This window comes from Taeniopygia guttata, chromosome 6, assembly GCF_048771995.1.
Source record: "Taeniopygia guttata chromosome 6, bTaeGut7.mat, whole genome shotgun sequence".
NCBI lineage: Eukaryota > Metazoa > Chordata > Aves > Passeriformes > Estrildidae > Taeniopygia > Taeniopygia guttata.
In genome coordinates this window covers 19,690,850-19,709,520 of record NC_133031.1, presented here as the reverse complement: position 1 = coordinate 19,709,520, position 18,671 = coordinate 19,690,850, and the positions used below count along the sequence as shown (strand labels likewise).

The 18,671-nt window shown below is 41.2% G+C and overlaps 2 protein-coding genes across 4 annotated transcripts in view; both read left to right on the top strand.

Annotated features, from left to right (window-relative positions):
* Window positions 1–5,597, top strand: part of ERCC6 (ERCC excision repair 6, chromatin remodeling factor) — a 43,105-nt gene extending 37,508 nt beyond the window's left edge. For all 3 annotated transcript variants that reach the window (XM_072931083.1, XM_030276033.4, XM_030276034.4), the window contains 5 exons: window positions 639–784; window positions 870–1,565; window positions 2,195–2,396; window positions 2,720–2,798; window positions 3,226–5,597. In XM_072931083.1, coding sequence (XP_072787184.1) covers window positions 639–784; window positions 870–1,565; window positions 2,195–2,396; window positions 2,720–2,798; window positions 3,226–3,654 — 1,552 coding nt within the window. In that variant the 3' untranslated portion in view covers window positions 3,655–5,597. The remainder of the gene's footprint in view (window positions 1–638; window positions 785–869; window positions 1,566–2,194; window positions 2,397–2,719; window positions 2,799–3,225) is intronic.
* Window positions 5,598–5,736: 139 nt separating this feature from the next.
* Window positions 5,737–17,049, top strand: LOC100226673 (bone morphogenetic protein 2). Its single transcript, XM_030276032.4, has 5 exons — window positions 5,737–11,278; window positions 11,371–11,510; window positions 12,240–12,356; window positions 13,497–13,698; window positions 15,296–17,049. Exons 1-5 carry the CDS (start codon window positions 10,990–10,992, stop codon window positions 15,739–15,741), a joined length of 1,194 nt encoding a protein of 397 aa, XP_030131892.4. The 5' UTR covers window positions 5,737–10,989; the 3' UTR covers window positions 15,742–17,049.
* Window positions 17,050–18,671: the final 1,622 nt, after the last annotated feature.

The following is an 18,671-nucleotide window of genomic DNA, read 5'->3' as shown; positions in this document are numbered from 1 at the left end:
AAACAGATTTTGCTTTAGGCACTATGTAGTACAAATATGGCACAGAAGCAGTTTTACCAATACTAGAAGAATATTTGCAGCTTTGTTTTCCTACAGATTTGTTCTTTTTGGTCATCTGCAGGTGGGCTCTTTTCAGCCACAAGTCTGATTCTCCTTTTCAGTGTCTGTCATGCAGTCATCACCATCAGACTGAGCTACTCTGCTGCTTTTGATTCCTCCAATCAATTGAACCCCTAAAATGTTGTCATTTTAACAAGCTTTTTTTCTTTCAGGAGCTTTCTGATTGTTTTATTGTTACATATGCAAGCTTTTCCATTTTAATGGACAAAAAAGTTCTAGCTGTGAAGTTATTTATTGCTTAGTTAAGGGATGCCCCATAGGACATCGCAGGATAGTGGTTACCTATTGTGTTATGAGGTTGTTGCAAAATAATAAATCCCTGTGTTTAACAATTTACTTGGTTGTTTGAAAGTTACTAACTCAAGATGGTCTTTTGGAAACCAACATCATCTTCCCACTGCTTAATTGTTCTGCAGGGTAATGTTTGTGCTTATAGTTTTCTGTTTAAGGACTGTACTCAGTAGTTAAACATAGTTAGACATTGTTTCACGCACAAAACATTTTTTTTTCTTTTTTAGGCAAATCTTCAAACAATTTTTAACAAACAGAGTGCTGAAAGACCCTAAGCAGAATCGCTTCTTCAAATCCAATGACCTTTATGAACTATTTACTCTGAACAGCCCAGATGTGTCTCAGGGGACAGAAACAAGTGCAATTTTTGCAGGTACATGGGGTTTTTTTCTATTTGTTTAGAAGAAAAAATGTCTTAATTGTTTGTTGAATGGATAATAATTTTATTCATCCCTCAGGTACTGGTTCAGATGTTCAAGTCCCAAAGCCACCTGCTAATGGCACTTCTAAATGTGATGTCCATGTTGCAGAAAGCAGCTCACACAAGAAGAAGTCTTCCAATTCCTATTCTACCACACACATGAGAGATTCTTCTTCTAAAGCAATAGAGATAAGTGAGGAAACCAAGGGAACTTTGGAAGCCTTTGACCAAAATAGCTACACAAAAGATAATGCACAAGCTGCTGCTGATACAAGTTCACTCAATAAAAGCAAGGAGGAATGCTTGGAAAGTGATGACAAATGCATGTCCCAGTCGGTGCCACACAGTGCAGGGTCTGCAGCGAATGCAGAAGGTCTGATTGCCGTGGTGGCTGGTGAGGGACATGGAGCGACTAATGCAGATGTCAGGACAGATCTTAGCCTCACTTGTGATGCAGCTGGCTCTTGGGAAAAGCAGGATGCTAAAACTGAAGATGGGCAATTTGATAATAATCACTTGAAGTGTATCTCAAAAACAAAGCACAAGGTGGATATGCTGTCACATGAGAGCCACAGAGATAAGTCTAAGAAGAAACATCACAAAGATGCCAAATTTGAAGGAAAACGCATTCCTCATCTAGTGAAACAAAAGCAATACAGAAGGGAGAACAGTGAAGAGCAAGACTCAAAGAAAAATGATGACTATGTCTTGCAGAAACTTTTCAAAAAATCAGGTAACAGTTGTTTGGCTGCTGACTAAACAGAGGTATATAAAACCTATGCAAATGAGAGAAAGAGCAGATCTCTTACTCTGATGGTTAGAGTACTCTGATGGTTAGAGCTACAATAAAAAACATATTAATTCTGTTACTTTGGTGAAACTTAAAATGTTCATTGTTTAAATTTAAGTTAAATTTAATTCCAGTTGATTTTAAGTCCAGTTACAAATTTTCTAATTACCTTGGCACAAATTGTTCAGAGAGATCCACATTTCTGGATATAGAAGTATATACAGTGTTTCTCCTGGATATTTTCAGGAGGTAATCAACCTTCATTTACACAAGGGTTTCACTTCTGTCTGTCCTGTCCATAACAATGGAAATGATCATTTTACCCACATAATTGCCAGGTCTGTTGTGAATAATGACCTCATCAGCACACCAGAAGTGATTTGCTGTCAGATTGATTACTTAACTGATGAAGAAGGGGGTTCTCTCATTAGAAATTACTATACTGATGTGCTTAATATAATCACCCTGAAGAACAAAAAATGCAATTGTGGCATTCACTTAAAAAGTGAATATTTGATTTTCATATAAATTAAGATATGTCCTCCTTCACCTTTTTTATCCTCTGGTTTTAGGGGTGCACAGTGTTATGAAGCATGATGCCATTATGGATGCTTCCAGTGCAGATCACGTGCTGGAGGAAGCAGAAGCAAGCAGAGTGGCCCAGGATGCCTTGAGAGCCCTCAGACACTCTCGTCAGCAATGTTTAGGAGCTGCTTCTGGTGTGCCAACCTGGACAGGCACAAGTGGGCTTTCAGGTGCACCATCAGGAATAAAGTGAGTTCAGTTCTCACTCTGCTTTCCCAAAGAGAGAGGAGTTGCTTAGGATGTTAAAGATACACATTTTTTGTCTTAGTATTTGCAGTAACATGTATCAGTTGTGTGCATATTTTATATTTAATATAGACATGAAAGTGTATTACAAGCGTAGGTAGTCTGCTCTGAAGTACAAAGAAAGCATTATTGTTGCACAGTAGAAGAGAGCTTAGCAGAGGGCTCTTGAGAACCCTAAAACACAAACCCAGTCTGTCTTTGAAAAAATTATCATTGTCATTTTGAGAAGAATGTTTCATGGAGTTAATTCTTTCATGGGTTTTTAGGAATCGGTTTGGTCAAAAAAGAAACTCCATGCTGCTTTCTTCACATTCCACTTGTGCATCACCTGCAAAGAAGCACAAGGTAAGAAACACAAGCTAACATTTCTGTTTTAATAGCTGATATATGTGAATTGTTATGATTTATGCGATAAATCCAACTTAAACTGTAGAATTGTCATATGCATTTGTTGTGTGATTATGTAGAATTCTAGAATTTTTAGTTACTTATGACTTTGATTTTTTGTTTTGATGAAGTCTAGTTAGATACATCAGTCACAAATTGCACAATGGTTTGCTTATCTGTCTCAAAACCAGCAAAGCTTTTCTTTTGCTTCTTAAGTTCTGAAGTTGAGACCAGACTATATCACCTCTTTATGGTATATTTCGGATGATCAAATTCTGAATGGTGGTGTTTGTTATTTATGTCTAAACAACAGGCAGATTTTGTTTAATAGATTCTGTGGGTCTCAAAATGCAACTTTCCCCATAGCTTGTGTATTTATTTGCAGGATGGAGATACAATAAAGAAACAAAATATAAGGAAGTGTAGTTCCAGTGAGCACTTCAATGGAAAATCTGGAGAATCATCATCCAGTGCTCTGGACTCTTCATCTTTATTAGCTCGTATGAGGGCAAGAAACCACCTTGTTTTACCACAACAGACAAGGAATGAGGGTGATGAGAATGATCAGCCAGCACCTGCCCCAGTCCAGGGCTCGACAGAATACGATGAGCTGCTGGTGGATCTGCGGAACTTCCTGGCGTTCCAGGCCCGTGTGGACGGTGAGGCCAGCACTCGGGAGCTGCTGCAGGAGTTTGAGTCCAAGCTGCCTGCAGAGCACTCCTGTGTCTTTAGAGAACTGCTCCGCAATATCTGCACCTTCCACAGGAGCCCAAACGGGGAAGGGGTCTGGAGGCTAAAGCCAGAATTCCGATGACCCTTGATCAGTGAAGGCACCTCTGTGTCAAGCTGACCACCATTCTCCTTTCAAAGGAGGAACACTGTGTGACTTTGAAAAGTTTGAAGTATTTTGTTTTCCTGAATTAATTAATGCCTTGAACAGTCAGTGGTGCAGAACTTGTTGCAGGCTTAAGGCTAACTTAATTTGTGATTTACACTATTTATATAAAAGTGCCATCTACCTCACAGATGAAACAATACAAACTACCAGCACCTTTTCTTCAAAAGAAATCTTAATATAAATGGGGTGAAGAACATATACTGACCTTTTATTACAATAAGAACCATGGATGTTGCCATGGGTTGTAAGACTTTGATTTCTGTGAAATTGCAGCAAACTGCTTCCTTGATTTCCTGTTTACTACTTGAATGGTCATAGGGCACACAGTGTGCCATCAAACAAAAAGGGGCAGAGGGGAGATGATTGTAGTTAGTATGAGAGATTTACTGGTACTGACAAGTGCATCAGAATAATTTTCTGTAATTTGCATCAGTAGTGAGAATTTTGTTGTAGTGTTTAACTAACTTGGGAAAGAGTTCTAATGCCATGAAGGTTTAACTACAAAAAATGGAAAGCGTAGCAGGATACTGAGTTTACTGACAATTGATAATTATGAAAAACTTGCTAAATTCCAGAGCACCCATTAACACCATAATCAGCAATCCAGTTACAATCCCATACACCACTGGCAAGTGCTTGCTCTACAGTATTTCTTAAAACTGAGGCAACAATAACTGTTACGTTTGTCCCAGATTGTGGACTTATAATGGAAATCTCACTAAATGTTCATATGTTTCACTGTGATTTATGACCAGTTATCTCCTACCACTTAAAATTTTATACCTTGATAAAGACTGGGGCATTAGCTGGTCAGAGCGGGAAGGGTGTTACTATATTTTTCTCACCATAATAATGTTTGGGCATAGGTGGAGCATATATCAAAGTTACATGTCATTCATCTTCTCTGGGTAGGAAAAGTTTCTTGACAGTTGGCTAAGTTCTAATGCCAGTTATTTGTAAAAAATCCAAATACAACATTGGGTCTGTCTTCAAGGTCCTCGTGTGCTGCACAAGGAAATTTAAAGGTGGAAAAAAAGGACAGATTTTGAGAAGAAAACCACATTGTTGCAGCAGCATTAAATTACTGTATGGCTTAAGCTAGGAATAGTTATGTATACCTAATGTCCTTCCTATCCCCATGGAAAGCTGAGCTAGTTTTAGCTTTTTTGTTCACTGTGAAATTATCTTGTTTACTTTAAGTGGAAGTACAAATATTAAAAGATGAATGGTGAAACAAGAATACAGACTTAGTTTTTGTAAAAAAAAAAACTTTTCGAGACTTCCAATGGCTGTTTCTCTTGTTTTTGCTCAGTGATAAGGGGTCTTCTTTGCAAGAAGTGGTGCTTCTTGGCTTTTCAGAGGCTGGAATTAGCAGGGCAGACAATTCAAAAATCTGTTTTTTCCTAATTGCATTTGAAGATGGGACTTTTCCTAACATCTTTCTGTGATCCCATTTATATTCACTTACATTCCCTCTTTCAAAAAATGGTGAAACAAGGAACTTGGGCTGCAACTGCCCAAGTTGACTTGAAGTGGGTCAGAAAAAGAGTAAAAACAAACCAATTTTCTGTTTCCTTCAGATCTATATGGAATATGGACTGGTTTGGGTGTCATGTTCCCATGCATCTCTACTTATCCCAGCAACAAACCAGGAATTCAGCAGGCAGCAAAGCTGCTGTTGTCACCTTAGCTGTTAGTTTTGGTGTCTTGTATTATTTAAACTCACAATTTTAAAAACATTGTTCCTGTATACTAAGGAGAGTTTGCAGCTTCTTGATCTGTTAATGTAAATAGACTTGCATGTACTTTTTATAAATTCTTGGCTTTTATGGACTTATTAAAAAAAAAGAAAAACAAAAGTTTGTTCCAGAAGTCATTGGGCACTGGGAAGAGTGGGCAGGGAGGCATCTTCTCCTGTATGCTGTGCATACAACCAAATGATTCATATTATTTTTAATTATATTTCCATTATCCATACAATTTGAAATTATGCATCCTATCTAGCTTTTTTTCCAGTACTTGCATTTGTTGAAAATCTTTAAGGACCGAAAAAGTACTAACATAATACTCAAAAAATATTTGTAAGTAGTTGATCTCAAAAGCATATGTGATTGAAGATTTACTGATTTATAGGTAAAAGTTTTCCTAGAATATAATATAGCTACTATGCATTTTAATGTAGTAGAGGTATTTCAGAAAAATTCTATTTTCATTCCATAAAACATCTGATTTTTGTTTAATTTTACCTATATAAAGTGAATTCCTTTCATATCTTCACAGATTATCTGAAGTAGTTTCTCACTAACATAAGTATTGCATAGTCAAACAAATCTTGCATTTTAGCTGTCTCAGTTTCCAAGTACTCAGTGCTGTAGTTGGTAGGTGCTACTTTATCTGTGCATGATTCCAAAAATCACTCATGTGGAATGCGTGTGTTCTTATATTTTGTTTTCTTACCTTAGGCCAAAAAAGGGCATAAAGAAAAATCAAAATACAGATGTTAATTTAGGAATAAAGCTGGGAAAAAAAACCCACTAAATCTTACTAAGGAAAGACATGTCAGCATGGAACAGTCATTATGACATTTAAATTTTAAAAAAGCATACCACAGGGAGCTACTGAAAATTTCTTTGCTGTAAAGATGCTAAAAGCTGAGCATCATGCTGCTGTGGGATGTGACTACCATTTGAGCAGACAAATGCAGTTGAATAAAAATCTAGAAAGCTTAATAGCAGAAACTTTGATTGCTTGGTAAGCAGTTGTGGGAACTGTGTACACTGCTTAGGTAAAAGAGGCTGAATTGATACTTTAACAGCAGAAGTTAAAACATCATAATTGTTCCTTCTGGTTTCAAACCATATTTGTAAAGTGGGAGGTAAGAAGACCTTCTTGCTCATGAAGATGTTTTCCCTTGTCCTCCTATCCCAGGCTTTTACATTATTCCAGGTGTTTACTCTCCTGTATTCACCCTTTTGCTGAAGATGCATAGCCAACCAACACATCTCTGTTATAGAACTAAATTTTGACATAGAGAAAAAAAGACTTAGCTAAAGGTTGTAGGCCTTTAACTTTTCTGGGCTATAGTGACCCACCACAAAAGAAATGTAAGTTGCTAAATGGATAGATTGATTAGAAATGGTAATTAAATACAGTATTTTAAAATGTCTAGCTTCTGTCTGTGACTCAGCCACAGGCCTGTTCTCAAAGGTCTGCACCATGTGGAGAATTGAGGCTGTTGCAGATAATAAATGTCATCCTCCTAAATAAAGCTATAAAGAAGTGGGGTTTTACATCTGCAAGTTTTGGTTTCGGGTGACAGTCACCAATAGACAGATGTATTCAAGTCATAAGGTCAGCTTTGCTTTTGATTCCAAGATTGCTAAACTTAGCTAAATGTTGCTGTCTTCTACTGCTGCAATTCTCTGCCTTTCAATAGGCTGTAACAGCAGGGACAAACTTGATTATTATTTTATTTTTCTTCTAAAATAATTTTATTTATAAAATAAGGAACTGTGTTGATGAATAAGTAAAACTGATGGGATAATAACTAACTTGAATTCCTTTTGCATACTGCTGTGATTCATATGTAAACTCCAGTCATTACAGTTTAAGCAGTTTTCTCTCTTGAAGGAAGGAGGTGTTAATGAACAGTGGAACAGCTGTATCAGTGATTCAGCAAGGAAAAATTATGTAATGCCTCTTGTTCTGCTGGTGGCTATGCCTTCTCAAAAGATATATAAAGATGGTGAAAAATTTAAATATGAAGAGACCCTATAGCAATTTTATCCAAATCTGGCATATTTACAATGTATGGGGTAAGAAATTACTAAATTTCTTCCTAATTTTTCCTGTTTCCATGTTTTACATTTGGTAATATAGTCACTGCGGTTGATTTAAAATGTGGAGTAATCTACCTGCTTGGTCTTTTAGGAGCAAGAGTATCTGGAATTTCTGCTATAAACCTCTGGGTAAGTTTGGGTGCAACACTAATTCCTGCATTGGTTTCTCCATCTGATGGATACAGTCTTTAGAGGGAAACAATACATCTTTCAGGTCCTTCAAAAGTGCTTCAAGAAATGATGGCATAGTACAAAGAAGCCCTGGATGGAAAAACCGATAATATGGTATTTTATGGTCTAGATCATTAATTCAGCAACTCTTAAGTTACACAAAACTACCATAGAAAATTGCAGAGAGTGCAGTTTTTGAAGGGCTTGCATAGGGCACATGTCTAGGAGTCAGGATGTGCTGGCGAGTCTGCACTTGGGAGTTTATCTCCTCTGGGAGAGGTATTTCTTTATATATTAGATACATGGTAAAAACACTCTGCTACTTAGGGCCATTTATAACTCCGTGTTCCAACACTGAGACTAAATGCTGAATATACTAAATGCTTACTAACTCAGTGGCTCTCTCCATCTACCCAGCCCTCACGGGATTGCTATTCTAGGCTCTGGGGTGATGTCACCACTCCTCCTTCACACAGTATTGCTGATGTGGTACAGTCCTGTGCCTTCAGCTGAAACTTCGACGATGAAGCTTTCCTTAGTAATTCTTAACTTGTTCTGGTGAGCGTGGTTTTGCTACCTCTCCTACCACTAAGAGTGAACAGGAGTCTGACATCTTTCATGCAAGGGCCCTCTTTTCTTTTTTTTAAATATGCCTAAGCTGTTACGGAACTGAGTGAAACACCTCATGTTCTTGCTCCCTGCCTGAAAAACCCAGAGGAGACTGCAGAGGATCATTGTTTCATTCACAGAGCAGAAAAGTAATCTTTTCCCCAGAAAGAATGGACCTGCTGTGAGTCATTAAATTAGGGACTACAGAACCAGCACAGGAAACATAGGAAGTGTCAGGCAGCTGTATTAAGAAGCAGCTTCCAGCCTGCTCTAGCCACAGGTCTTACTGCTCATGCTGTGACAAAAATGAGAGACGGGATGGTGTGTTCTGACCTGAGCTCTTCCTTTCTGAATAGCAGGGTTGGACTTGCCCTTCAGTCCAAACTTTATCAAGTTCCTGAAATGTACAATGAAGGCTCCCAAGTTTGCTCTGCCCGCTAATGATACCATGCAATAATCATGCTTTTTCAATATTGCTATGCTATATTCTCCACAATGGCATCAAAGACCATGTGGCAGACCATACAATAAATACCCCCATTCTTACCCATACACTGTACCTGAGAGCCAGATGATTGTGAACTCTTCAGACCCAACAAGCTGTTTATCCACTCATTTGAGAGAGAAGGGAAAGCAGTGCCAATGCTGAACTCCAGAGAATCCACCTAAAATTTTAAGTTAACTACCTATCATAGTTCCCTACAGATGCACAGCTTTTCCTGGGCTCCCAAAAGCCACACTACTCACAACATGTAAGTTGAGAGAACCTATTTTTATTGTACAGAACAGGGAGGTTGAAGCTTTGCACTAATTGCAAACCAGGACTAAGAATCATCAGAGGAGCTATGACCAACTCCTGCATAAGGCTTACATAAGTGGTGAGTCATGCAGTCTTACAAAAGAATAGGGAGAGAGGCTTTCATTATGTTGTTTGCCTAATCAGAAATATGAAAATAAAAGAACACAGCACTCAGTGGGTTATGTTTGGCTAACTGTAGGCTGAAATCTCTGCAGTTGCACTACGATAGAGACATTTCGTTGTTTGTGGTCCCAGCTTATATTAAACAGAGAGGATTTTTTTCATAAATCTTTGCCTCTAGGGCAGAGTTAAGGTTCTTTGGGAACCCTAGCTATGTGTTCCCAGACATTAATGTCTGGAAGCAGCATCATGAGAGTAAAAATGAAGGTATATGCCTAGAGAGGATACTGAGAGTAAATGAAGAGACCCAAGGGCAGGGTAGGGTTTGTGAGGATAAGCATGTGAAGAAGCAGTGGAGTAGAAGCAAAGCTTTTTAGGTTGACTGCAAAACAGTGTATTGATTTCTCCTGTCTTACTAGTAGTCTTTTCCCAAGCTCTCAGGCAGGTAGCTGAATGGGTAGTATTTTATCCAGCACTGTTGTCATGGGGCAAAAATTCGTGACTGTGTGGAGCTGTGGCCTCTTTGTCCCTGCCTTATTTTGCTATAGATCCATCTGGTTGCTCAATGAAAATACTCCTGTCTAACATCATGTGGCTAAGCAGTAGACATTTTTATCTGCCCCACAAAATACCTCCCAATACTGTCCTGCCTGGAAAGAGAGTACAGCGCAATGTGGCACAAGAAGAACAGACACTGCTGCATGAACCATCAGGAAGGTCTATTTGCTAGTCTGTAAGTGGCCAGACTACTTTGAAAAGGACAACTATGCAGGATCCGTAGGGTTGGGGTTGTTCATTTGGGTTGGTTTTCCTTGCAGATGTGGGAGTGTGGAATCCCCTTCATCAACCAATGGGTGGGGGGAAAAAAGGCAAATTATTGAAAACTAATTGACTCTGGGAAATAGTTAGGCCTTACAATAGCTTGTTAGAATGTGTATTCTCGCCCCTATCCCTGGATACTTGGAAACCTGTCTGTTCTTGCTGCACTGCACTAGCAGAACCCCGGACTCTGTCCTTAAAGCCTCCTCCCCCCTGGGCAGCTGTAGGGCCGGACTTAGAGCCTGGGGAACTGCAGCCTCCGTCCTGCAGCCCGGCCAAGCCCCGGCACCGGGGCCGCACGAGCGGCGATTCCGGAGCCTGTAGGACGGGAAAGTGCCGGGATCCCGGGCATTGCTCGGGCTGTGGGACGGGAAAGTGCCGGGATCCCGGGCATTGCTCGGGCTGTGGGACGGGAAAATGCCGGGATCCCGGGCATTCCTCGGGCTGTGGGACAGGGAAGTGCCGGGATCCCGAGAATTCCGGAGGCACGGAAATACAGAAGCTCTCGCCTAAGTCCCAATATACTTTTTATTGCTGCGGCAACGACGGGAAACATCAGCTGGGCTCAGCAATCTCCAAATCGTAGCCTCTTTCGGCTGAAAAAAGAGGCGGGCGATTGAAAGGAGAGAGGTTTCGCAAGTGCGGCGCTCTTGGCCGACACCTGCGCTTCCCGCGGCAGCCCGAGCCCCCGAGGCGGCGCGGCGGCCGCTCGGTGCCCGGGAGCGCACGGGATGCCCCATTGAGTCCTTAAGCGCCGCTGATGGCCCGGCCGCCCCTGCCCGCGGCCTTTGGCCCTCAGGGCTGCGCGCCTGCCCGGCCGCCGGCCTGGCCGCGCCCAGCCGGGCCCGCGCAAGGGCCGCTGCCCCTCACGCAGCGCGGTCACGGCCGCCGTCCATGGCGACCCGCCCGCCCTGCCTGTGGCTGTGCCTGGCCGGGCTGCTGAGCCTGCGGGCGGCCGGCACCCTGCCCCTGCGCCCCGACCCGCGGGACGCCGTGCTGGCCGCGGCCCTGCAGCGCCTGCGGGAGCTCTTCGACATGGAGGAGCTGCCGCCCGACGTGCTGCCCCGCAAGAAGCCGCCCCAGTTCATGGTGGATCTCTTCAACAAGGTGGCCGACGCCAACGGCATCACCCGCGCCCCGGGGCTGCTGCAGGGCGACGTGGTGCGCAGCTTCGAGGACCGAGGTGGGCGCGGGGCGGCGCGGCCGAGCCCGCGGTGCGTCCCCGCGGCGGGCGGGCCGGGCCCGGCACCGCTCCTAAAGAACGCTCTTTTCCAGTTCACGTGGACCACCACCGCTTCCACTTCGACGTCAGCGCGATGGAGAAGGGCGAGCAGATGCTGAAAGCCGAGTTGAGGGTCTTCAAGCTTAAGAGGACACACCGGTCCAGAAGGTCCGACACGCAGCACTTCTGCAGAGTAAGTGGGGAAATAGTTAAGCGCTTAATTCTGCTATCTTTGTTACTAATATTGGAAATAAGGAGTGCAACTACGTGTCACACGAACCGGCTTTGTTGTTATTTTTGGTTTGTCATCCTCACTTTTTCTTTACCTCCAGCATGCAAAGAAGTAATGCAAAGTTTTGACTTTGGCTTTACGCTGACCTTTGTGTTATGGCGGTGAGCTTTCCCTAAAGATACCAATGTCAGAACAATCCCAAATATACTTTTATGGCATTTGAGATGTTTCAAAATTCGAATTGAAATTTATCTCATGGAGCTGCTCCGAAAAATAGTAATGGCAGCCAGGGATTAATAGGAAAACAGGGCAGGCAAGGAAATTGAGTGTATCTATTTCTCTGGCAAATGGCAGGATTGGACTTTTTGCAGACCTGAAGACAAGTATGGGGAGGATCAGAAGACCTTGATGGTATCAGGTGTTCAAAACGGGATAGGGATGGTTAGGATATTTTTCTATAGTATCTGTATCTGGTATCCTGCCTCTGAACACATCTAGAAGTAGATGTATGTAGTGATAACTGTTCTTCTCTCGAACTGTCCAAAATCTACTTTTTAACCCTTTTAGAATGACGGTACAGTTTACAGCTGTGATGTAGCAGAAACCTGCATAATCTTCATCCTCCTAGTTTGCTGTAAGAACAATCAAATGAATTTCTTCTTGTTTTTGTTGTATATTGCTGTTATTTAGGTGGAAGTGTATGAGCTCTTGGAGAGTGAAAATAAGCCACATAGAAAACATCTCATTGCATCAAGACTATTGTCCCTCTACACGGAAGGCTGGGAAGTCTTCAATGTCACACAGACAGTAAGCAGAGAAATCTGACTTAATTTTTTTTCTTAAACTTTTGAGATGACACCTTATAAATCCAGCATAGCCATTAAGCTGGGTTTTGAGGTCAAATTCAATTCAAACAGAAGGACAGCAGCAGAGAAGCTTTCTCTCTACCCTTAAAAGTGCACCTGATGCTACCTGAATTAAAGAAGTGTTTATGAGCTGCTAAGATAACAAGCATGGTGAGAACTGAGTAACCCAAACCTAGTCATGGAGGGACATCAGGTCGTTGTGATTAAAACCTGTATTAATCCTTAGACTGCCAAAGCAATTGGCATTGGTTGCCTACTAAGAGTAGGTTTTCATTTCTCCTTTGTATTCTGGCAGCATTTCTGTAGAGCAGTATTGCTTCAACGTTGTGTTTCCAGAGTTTATCATGGTTGGATTGCCTATCATTCAACTTCCCGCATAGACTTCTGTATTTCTGAGCTTCAAGATTTGTTTTGTAGCTCTCCATAAATTGTAACAGGTGAATGCCTTTCTGTAGCAAAAGACCCACACGTGGTTTAAAGGGGTACTCTGGGACAGCGTTTTTCGTTGCCTATGCTTTATGATCAGACTGAACAGCGTGTTTAGATGATTGGTTGAGTTCCATGTTAAGTCATGATATTCCTGCTAGAGAATGACCTGGCCCAATCGATCAGTGTGCAATTATAACAATTAGATAAGTAAATTTGCTTGACTATGAATTTCTTCAAATGCCATGTTCTTTACATTTACATAAGTCTTAACAGCATGAAAAGTCTGGATACTTAATATTACTGTGTTCAGATTACTACAAAAAAAAATTCTGCTGAAAGTCAGAGAGAGCTTATTTTAATATTAACTTCTACACTCAAGTGTTCACTGGTAAATTCTCTGAAATAATTGATCTTCCTGTAAATGTAGCTTTGGGGAATGCATATGCTATTTTGTATTTTTAAGTGTTGAATTACTGGTTTAAATATCCAAGTCAATGGAGTCTCAGCTATAGTTATCTCACTTCTATTATAATATATGTCCTTATGCTCTCATAGCTTGTTGCCTATTCTCTTTTCCTAACATAAACGTTGCTTAATTATAATGCTCTAATGAGAATACTGAAACAATATTTTTTCTTTTCCCTATCTTCAGGTTTCCAAGTGGGTTGGAAACAGCAGCTCCAACCATGGCTTTTGGATAACTGCGACACACGTTTCCAACAATGAAATGGAGCATGACGTGGTTACATTTGCCAAGAGCCAGAGCGCTTTCCAGGAGAGCAGAAATGCTCTCCTCGTCCTCTTCACGAACAGTAACAAACGGAGGTCTCACGGCTTTGTACCCTCTGCTACAAGTAAGTGCTCTTTTAGAATATGAAATGTGTGTTCATCTTCTGTCACCTCCTGCTACCTCATGTAGACCTAACCTCAGTTATTTACTTACAGTATTGAACAGGTTTGAAGTTCAGCTTTGTCAGTGATCGAAATTTGATTTGATAGTCCTTTCTAGTAGGTCACCAGCATCCTAAATTGCCCCTCCCCTCACAAAAATGGTGTGCCAGAAATATTCATTAATCCTAAAGAGAATCTGGTTTATTTAGTTTTTAAAGGGGTGGAAGTTCTATTTTTTAAGTACTGCTTATATTATTTTTGTGGTGGTGAAATTTGCATGAAAATTTAATGTTAGGTTTATACTGAAGAAAAGTCAGTGACCTGGAATGCTTTTTCAAAATTCTGGTAAAGTATCTGGAAACAGAGTCATTAAGTGTGATTTTAAGAGTGAAAGAGGTTGTTAAATAAGCCAATTTGAACTTCCCTGTCCTTGCCTTGGTTTTTAAGCACCTATTTAACTTCAATGACTAATTAGCATTGTGACTAAAGGCTGCTTTCATCAAAGACAACCCCTCGTGCCTTAAAATACAAAACAGTGTCTTACCTCTCCCACTGGCCTTACTGTAAAATCAGCTAAGGCTGGATTTTAGGGCCTGATAAATGCAAAGAGCTTGAAGGAGGGGCAAAAATCATGCTGTTCTGGCTTTCCAGGCTTTTCTGGTAAACGGTTGTATTTGCATATTAGAAGTTAGGTAGGACAGTATTAAGAAGTAGCTGGTGAAATTGATTAAAAATATAATGTAAAGATTAAAAATTAGGCTGGTCTTTTTATTTTTGTTTTCCAAATAAAAATTAATAGTGAAATCCTAGATCCAGTTTAATGAGCATCAAGCTCTGCACGGGATACTGTGTCAGGATTGAGAAATTTGTTAACTAAGGAACTCTTTAGACCTGCATGTTGTTTGTTAGTGGTCAATGACCACACAGATTGTTCTACATATCAATGAGTTCCAGCTTGTGTACATGGATCTCCATGGATCCCAGGGCTTCTCAGAAGGTACTTTAATAAAGCATCCTATTGTCAGTACACTTCATTCCTTAGCAGTGTTCTGTAAGCCTGGTGGTGGTATCTTTTAGGATCAACAATTTGAAAAATATGTTTTTCACCGTGTTACTTTGCACATTACCAGGTTTCTGCACATTCTGCTTTGCAAGTGTATTGGTATAGCTCCTGGGAGAATACTGGAGAGAAAAAGGCTTGTGATCTCCACCCTCTGTTAGCTCTGCCCAGAATAATGTGTGTTGTAGGAGTGGCTGTATGAAGACAGTTAATACCATTCTGACTAGGTTCAGCCCTGAAGAGGAACTGTGGAATTCAGAATATTTGGTAGATCATTGTGGGGTTTTTTTCTATTTCTGCTGAACTGGGGCTTTTCCAGGACACAAGATTTGGAAGTAGGGCTGAAAAGGCAATTGAATACACACACTTTTTGGTATGTTCACAAGTTAGGTGCTGTTTTAAAATCTCTGAAGACTTCGATGTAGATTTACAGATTAGATGCAGAATACTGTACTTTGTAAATAAACTTTATGAAATATTAACGTACAGCTTCCTTTCAGAATCAGAAACAACCCCTGCCAAATCTGATGCCTCACGTGTTTCTCATGACACTGCTGTCATGGAAAGCAGCAGTGCCAGCATGAGCAGGAGACCCCGAGCCGCCGCAGCTGCTGCTGGAAGCCCATTAGCAACATGCCACCGAAGGGAGCTCTATGTAGACTTCCATGCTATTGGCTGGTCAGGGTGGATCATTTACCCAAGTGGATACAATGCATTTTACTGCAGAGGATCCTGCATCTTCCCTTTGGGGGAAAGTCTAAATGCAACAAACCATGCTACAGTTCAGTCCATTGTTTATACACTGAAATTGTCTCAAGATGTCAGCATGCCCTGCTGTGTGCCAGATGAATTGAAGTCCCTCAGTCTTCTCTACTTTGATGACAAACAGAATGTCATCCTTAAAAATTATGAAGACATGGTGGCAACAAGGTGTGGTTGTCATTAGCAAGACTTTTTTTTCTCTGCACTTGGTGTGCACCTGGATTCAGCTCCCCATTTGCTACTGAAGATACCAAAGGAGATGGCATTTTACTTTACAGGGCAGGAGAGACAGAAACTGGTCTGTGCTTCAAATCCTTCTCCTCTCACCATGGCTGTGGAAAGGTGGCTGGCTTGTGAGGCACTGCCGACCTCAAGATCTCCATGGAGAGCTCTTTGAGTGCCTGTACACCAAGGAAACTATTAAAATCAGGAACTTGCTATATGAAGGAGTTGAAACACATTAAGTTGACTGTTCAAATTAAAGTCTTGTCCTGTATATGAGGGCTCAGAATTTCTAGTGATTTAACAGGCATGGCATCCTGCCTCAATCCAGGATGGGATGCAGGTGTCAGTAGCACAGCCTTAATCAGTTTTGGCTGCATGATCCAGTGGGGATGTGCAGTCTTACTTTGAGCTTTCAGGGTAAGTATTTGCCCAGAGCTAATTTCAGAGGTTTTTACCACTTGTAGATCATGCATTACCAGGAAACGGACTTCTCCTGAGTTTTATGCAGCTCTACTAAATGCAGAGAACTCCTCATAAGTCCCCATGGGACTTGCTAGCCAGTCTGAAGGAGGCCATAGGTCAGTATTTGTTTGGGAATCAGCATATTTGGCTTCTAAGTCAGGGCTGTAACTCTGTATGGTGAGGCCAGTGCCTGTCTCTTTAATGGCTGTCAGGGTGTGTGGCACCAGAGATTGCCTTTGTGTATTTGCTGTACTGTGGGATCCTAAGCTTGGGTCAGAATCTTCGTGGTTTAGCAAGAAGAAAGAAAAAACCGTGAAGCTTTGGAGGCCCATCAGAGTGCTAGATACTGGCCCGGTCTGGTGTCTGAGGTGAATTTTACTACAATGTAATTGCTGATTCCCTTCCCTTTGAAGAATAGGAGGACACAGGCTTTGATGGGGCCCCTTGAGGTCTTTCAATCTTGCTACAATTTCACGCAGGTAACCAGCCCATTGCCATTCCTCGGTCAATTCACTGAGGTGTATCTTAAGCCTGGTTGGTTTCTTGTCTCAATTAACCCTTGAAGCAGGCTGACCTCTCACAGAGTGTGGCATCTCCCAAGGCCAGAATCTTCATGGAGATTTTTTTTTTACTCCAATGAGACTTAAAAAAAAAAAAAAAAAAAAAAAAAAAGCATTGTTTTTCTTTCTGTAAATACTGATGTCTATAATAAATCTATTTTATTTAAAACCCAAACACTTGGGGTATATTAAATTAATCTGTAATATAAAATGTTAATTTTTAAATAAATGTAAATTAACATTGGTATGGTTCATGTGTTGTATTTGAACCTTTCCTAGAGTCATGAATCAAATAATTTTCCAGAAGAGAGGACATTCCCAGTGGCTTCGGTGGGTACTGTTTCAAGTCCTCTGTGTGAAGGAGTAGAACATAAGGAGAACAGGCATGTTTCCCTTCAGGGACGATCCAGTAGTTATTCCTCAAGTGAAAGCGTTTTGATCTTGATATATGGTTGCCCTGGTAAAGTGATGTAAATCCGGGAGCAGGGTGGTTCTAACTGCTTCATCAGCCACACCCAGCCGCGGGATTCAGTGCCATTGCCAAAGGGACCTTGGGAAGCATAGAGGGCCATAAAGGATCTCCCTTTAACTGTTATATTTCCCAGGCTGCTCTTATGCACTTTTCCCTTTTCACTGCAGAAGTACCTGCAGTGTTTTAATGCTGTAGGAACACACCTTGGGAGTGGAAAGATGCATCTACAGTGACACTCTGGACGAGGTTGTTTCTGAATGGTGACTTCAGCTGATACTTATCTTTGCTTGTGGCAGAGGCCCTAAGAACTGAAGCCAAAAGTTTTTACTGGCAGCATTTTGAGTGGATTGGCAGAGGCAGGATCTGTGTCCAGCATTGCATCTTCTGTCCATGCATGACAAATGCTTCCAGCACCATCAGCTGTATATCAGCTTCATCCTTCACTGCTCAACCCAGAGAACTGCCCATTGTTTTTCTAGGATATCTTAATGTGTTTCTTCTTGTTTCAGAGTCCAGGAAAAAAAAAAATCTACTGAAAAGCAAGTATGATTAATAAATAAATGATGGGCACACTGAATATTAGCTAACATAGTGCTGCCCTACAATAGGTGAAATATGCACAGGCAAGCTAGGAGCACTAGGTAGTTTTGCATACATTAAATTATTTTTTTTCTGCACCACTCAACTTAGTCTTATTATGCCCCATTAAACCCTGATAATTAAAACAAAATATATTGGAATTGTTTATCCTGGACTTTGTAAGGAAATGAGGTTCATAATAATGCCAAGGGAAAAAATTTACACTACACCACAACTTGTAATTAGAATAACAATTAAGCACAAGTAGGCTCTTTATTTTTGTTGCCTTTTTTTTTTTCCTTTAGAATAAAAGTGGATTTTCTTCTTATTTGTTAATTGAAACATGTAAAAATTACAAAATAAGAAGAAAATCCTACTCATGGTAGAGCTGATGGGTTATGCTCAGCCCCATGACAAAGCATTAGGTACGAGTTTGGAACTAAAGTGGTCCAGGCATGTGAGGTATGTGCAGTCACACTCTGCTCCTTAAGTGGGGAGAGCACTAAGCCTTGTCCTGACAACACTGCAGTGGGGTCTGAGCATGCTGTGGGAGACAGCCAACCATAAAGAGCACAAATTCACTAGAGTGGTCTCCTGTTTGTAGAAATGTTTGTTTTAAGGGATTTCTGTGGTGCTCCTTTCACAAGGTATAGATGATGGGCAGGTGCTTCTTGGCACTGGAGCAGGAGAAAAGATATGCTGGGGGTAAGGCAGGAACAGGTAAGGCAGAAGGGATGAGCTTGGGTAAATTGATCTGAGGTGGTTTCCTTTTTTTGGGAGGGTGGGGACAGGGGTGGGGTGAGCTGGGGAGGAAGA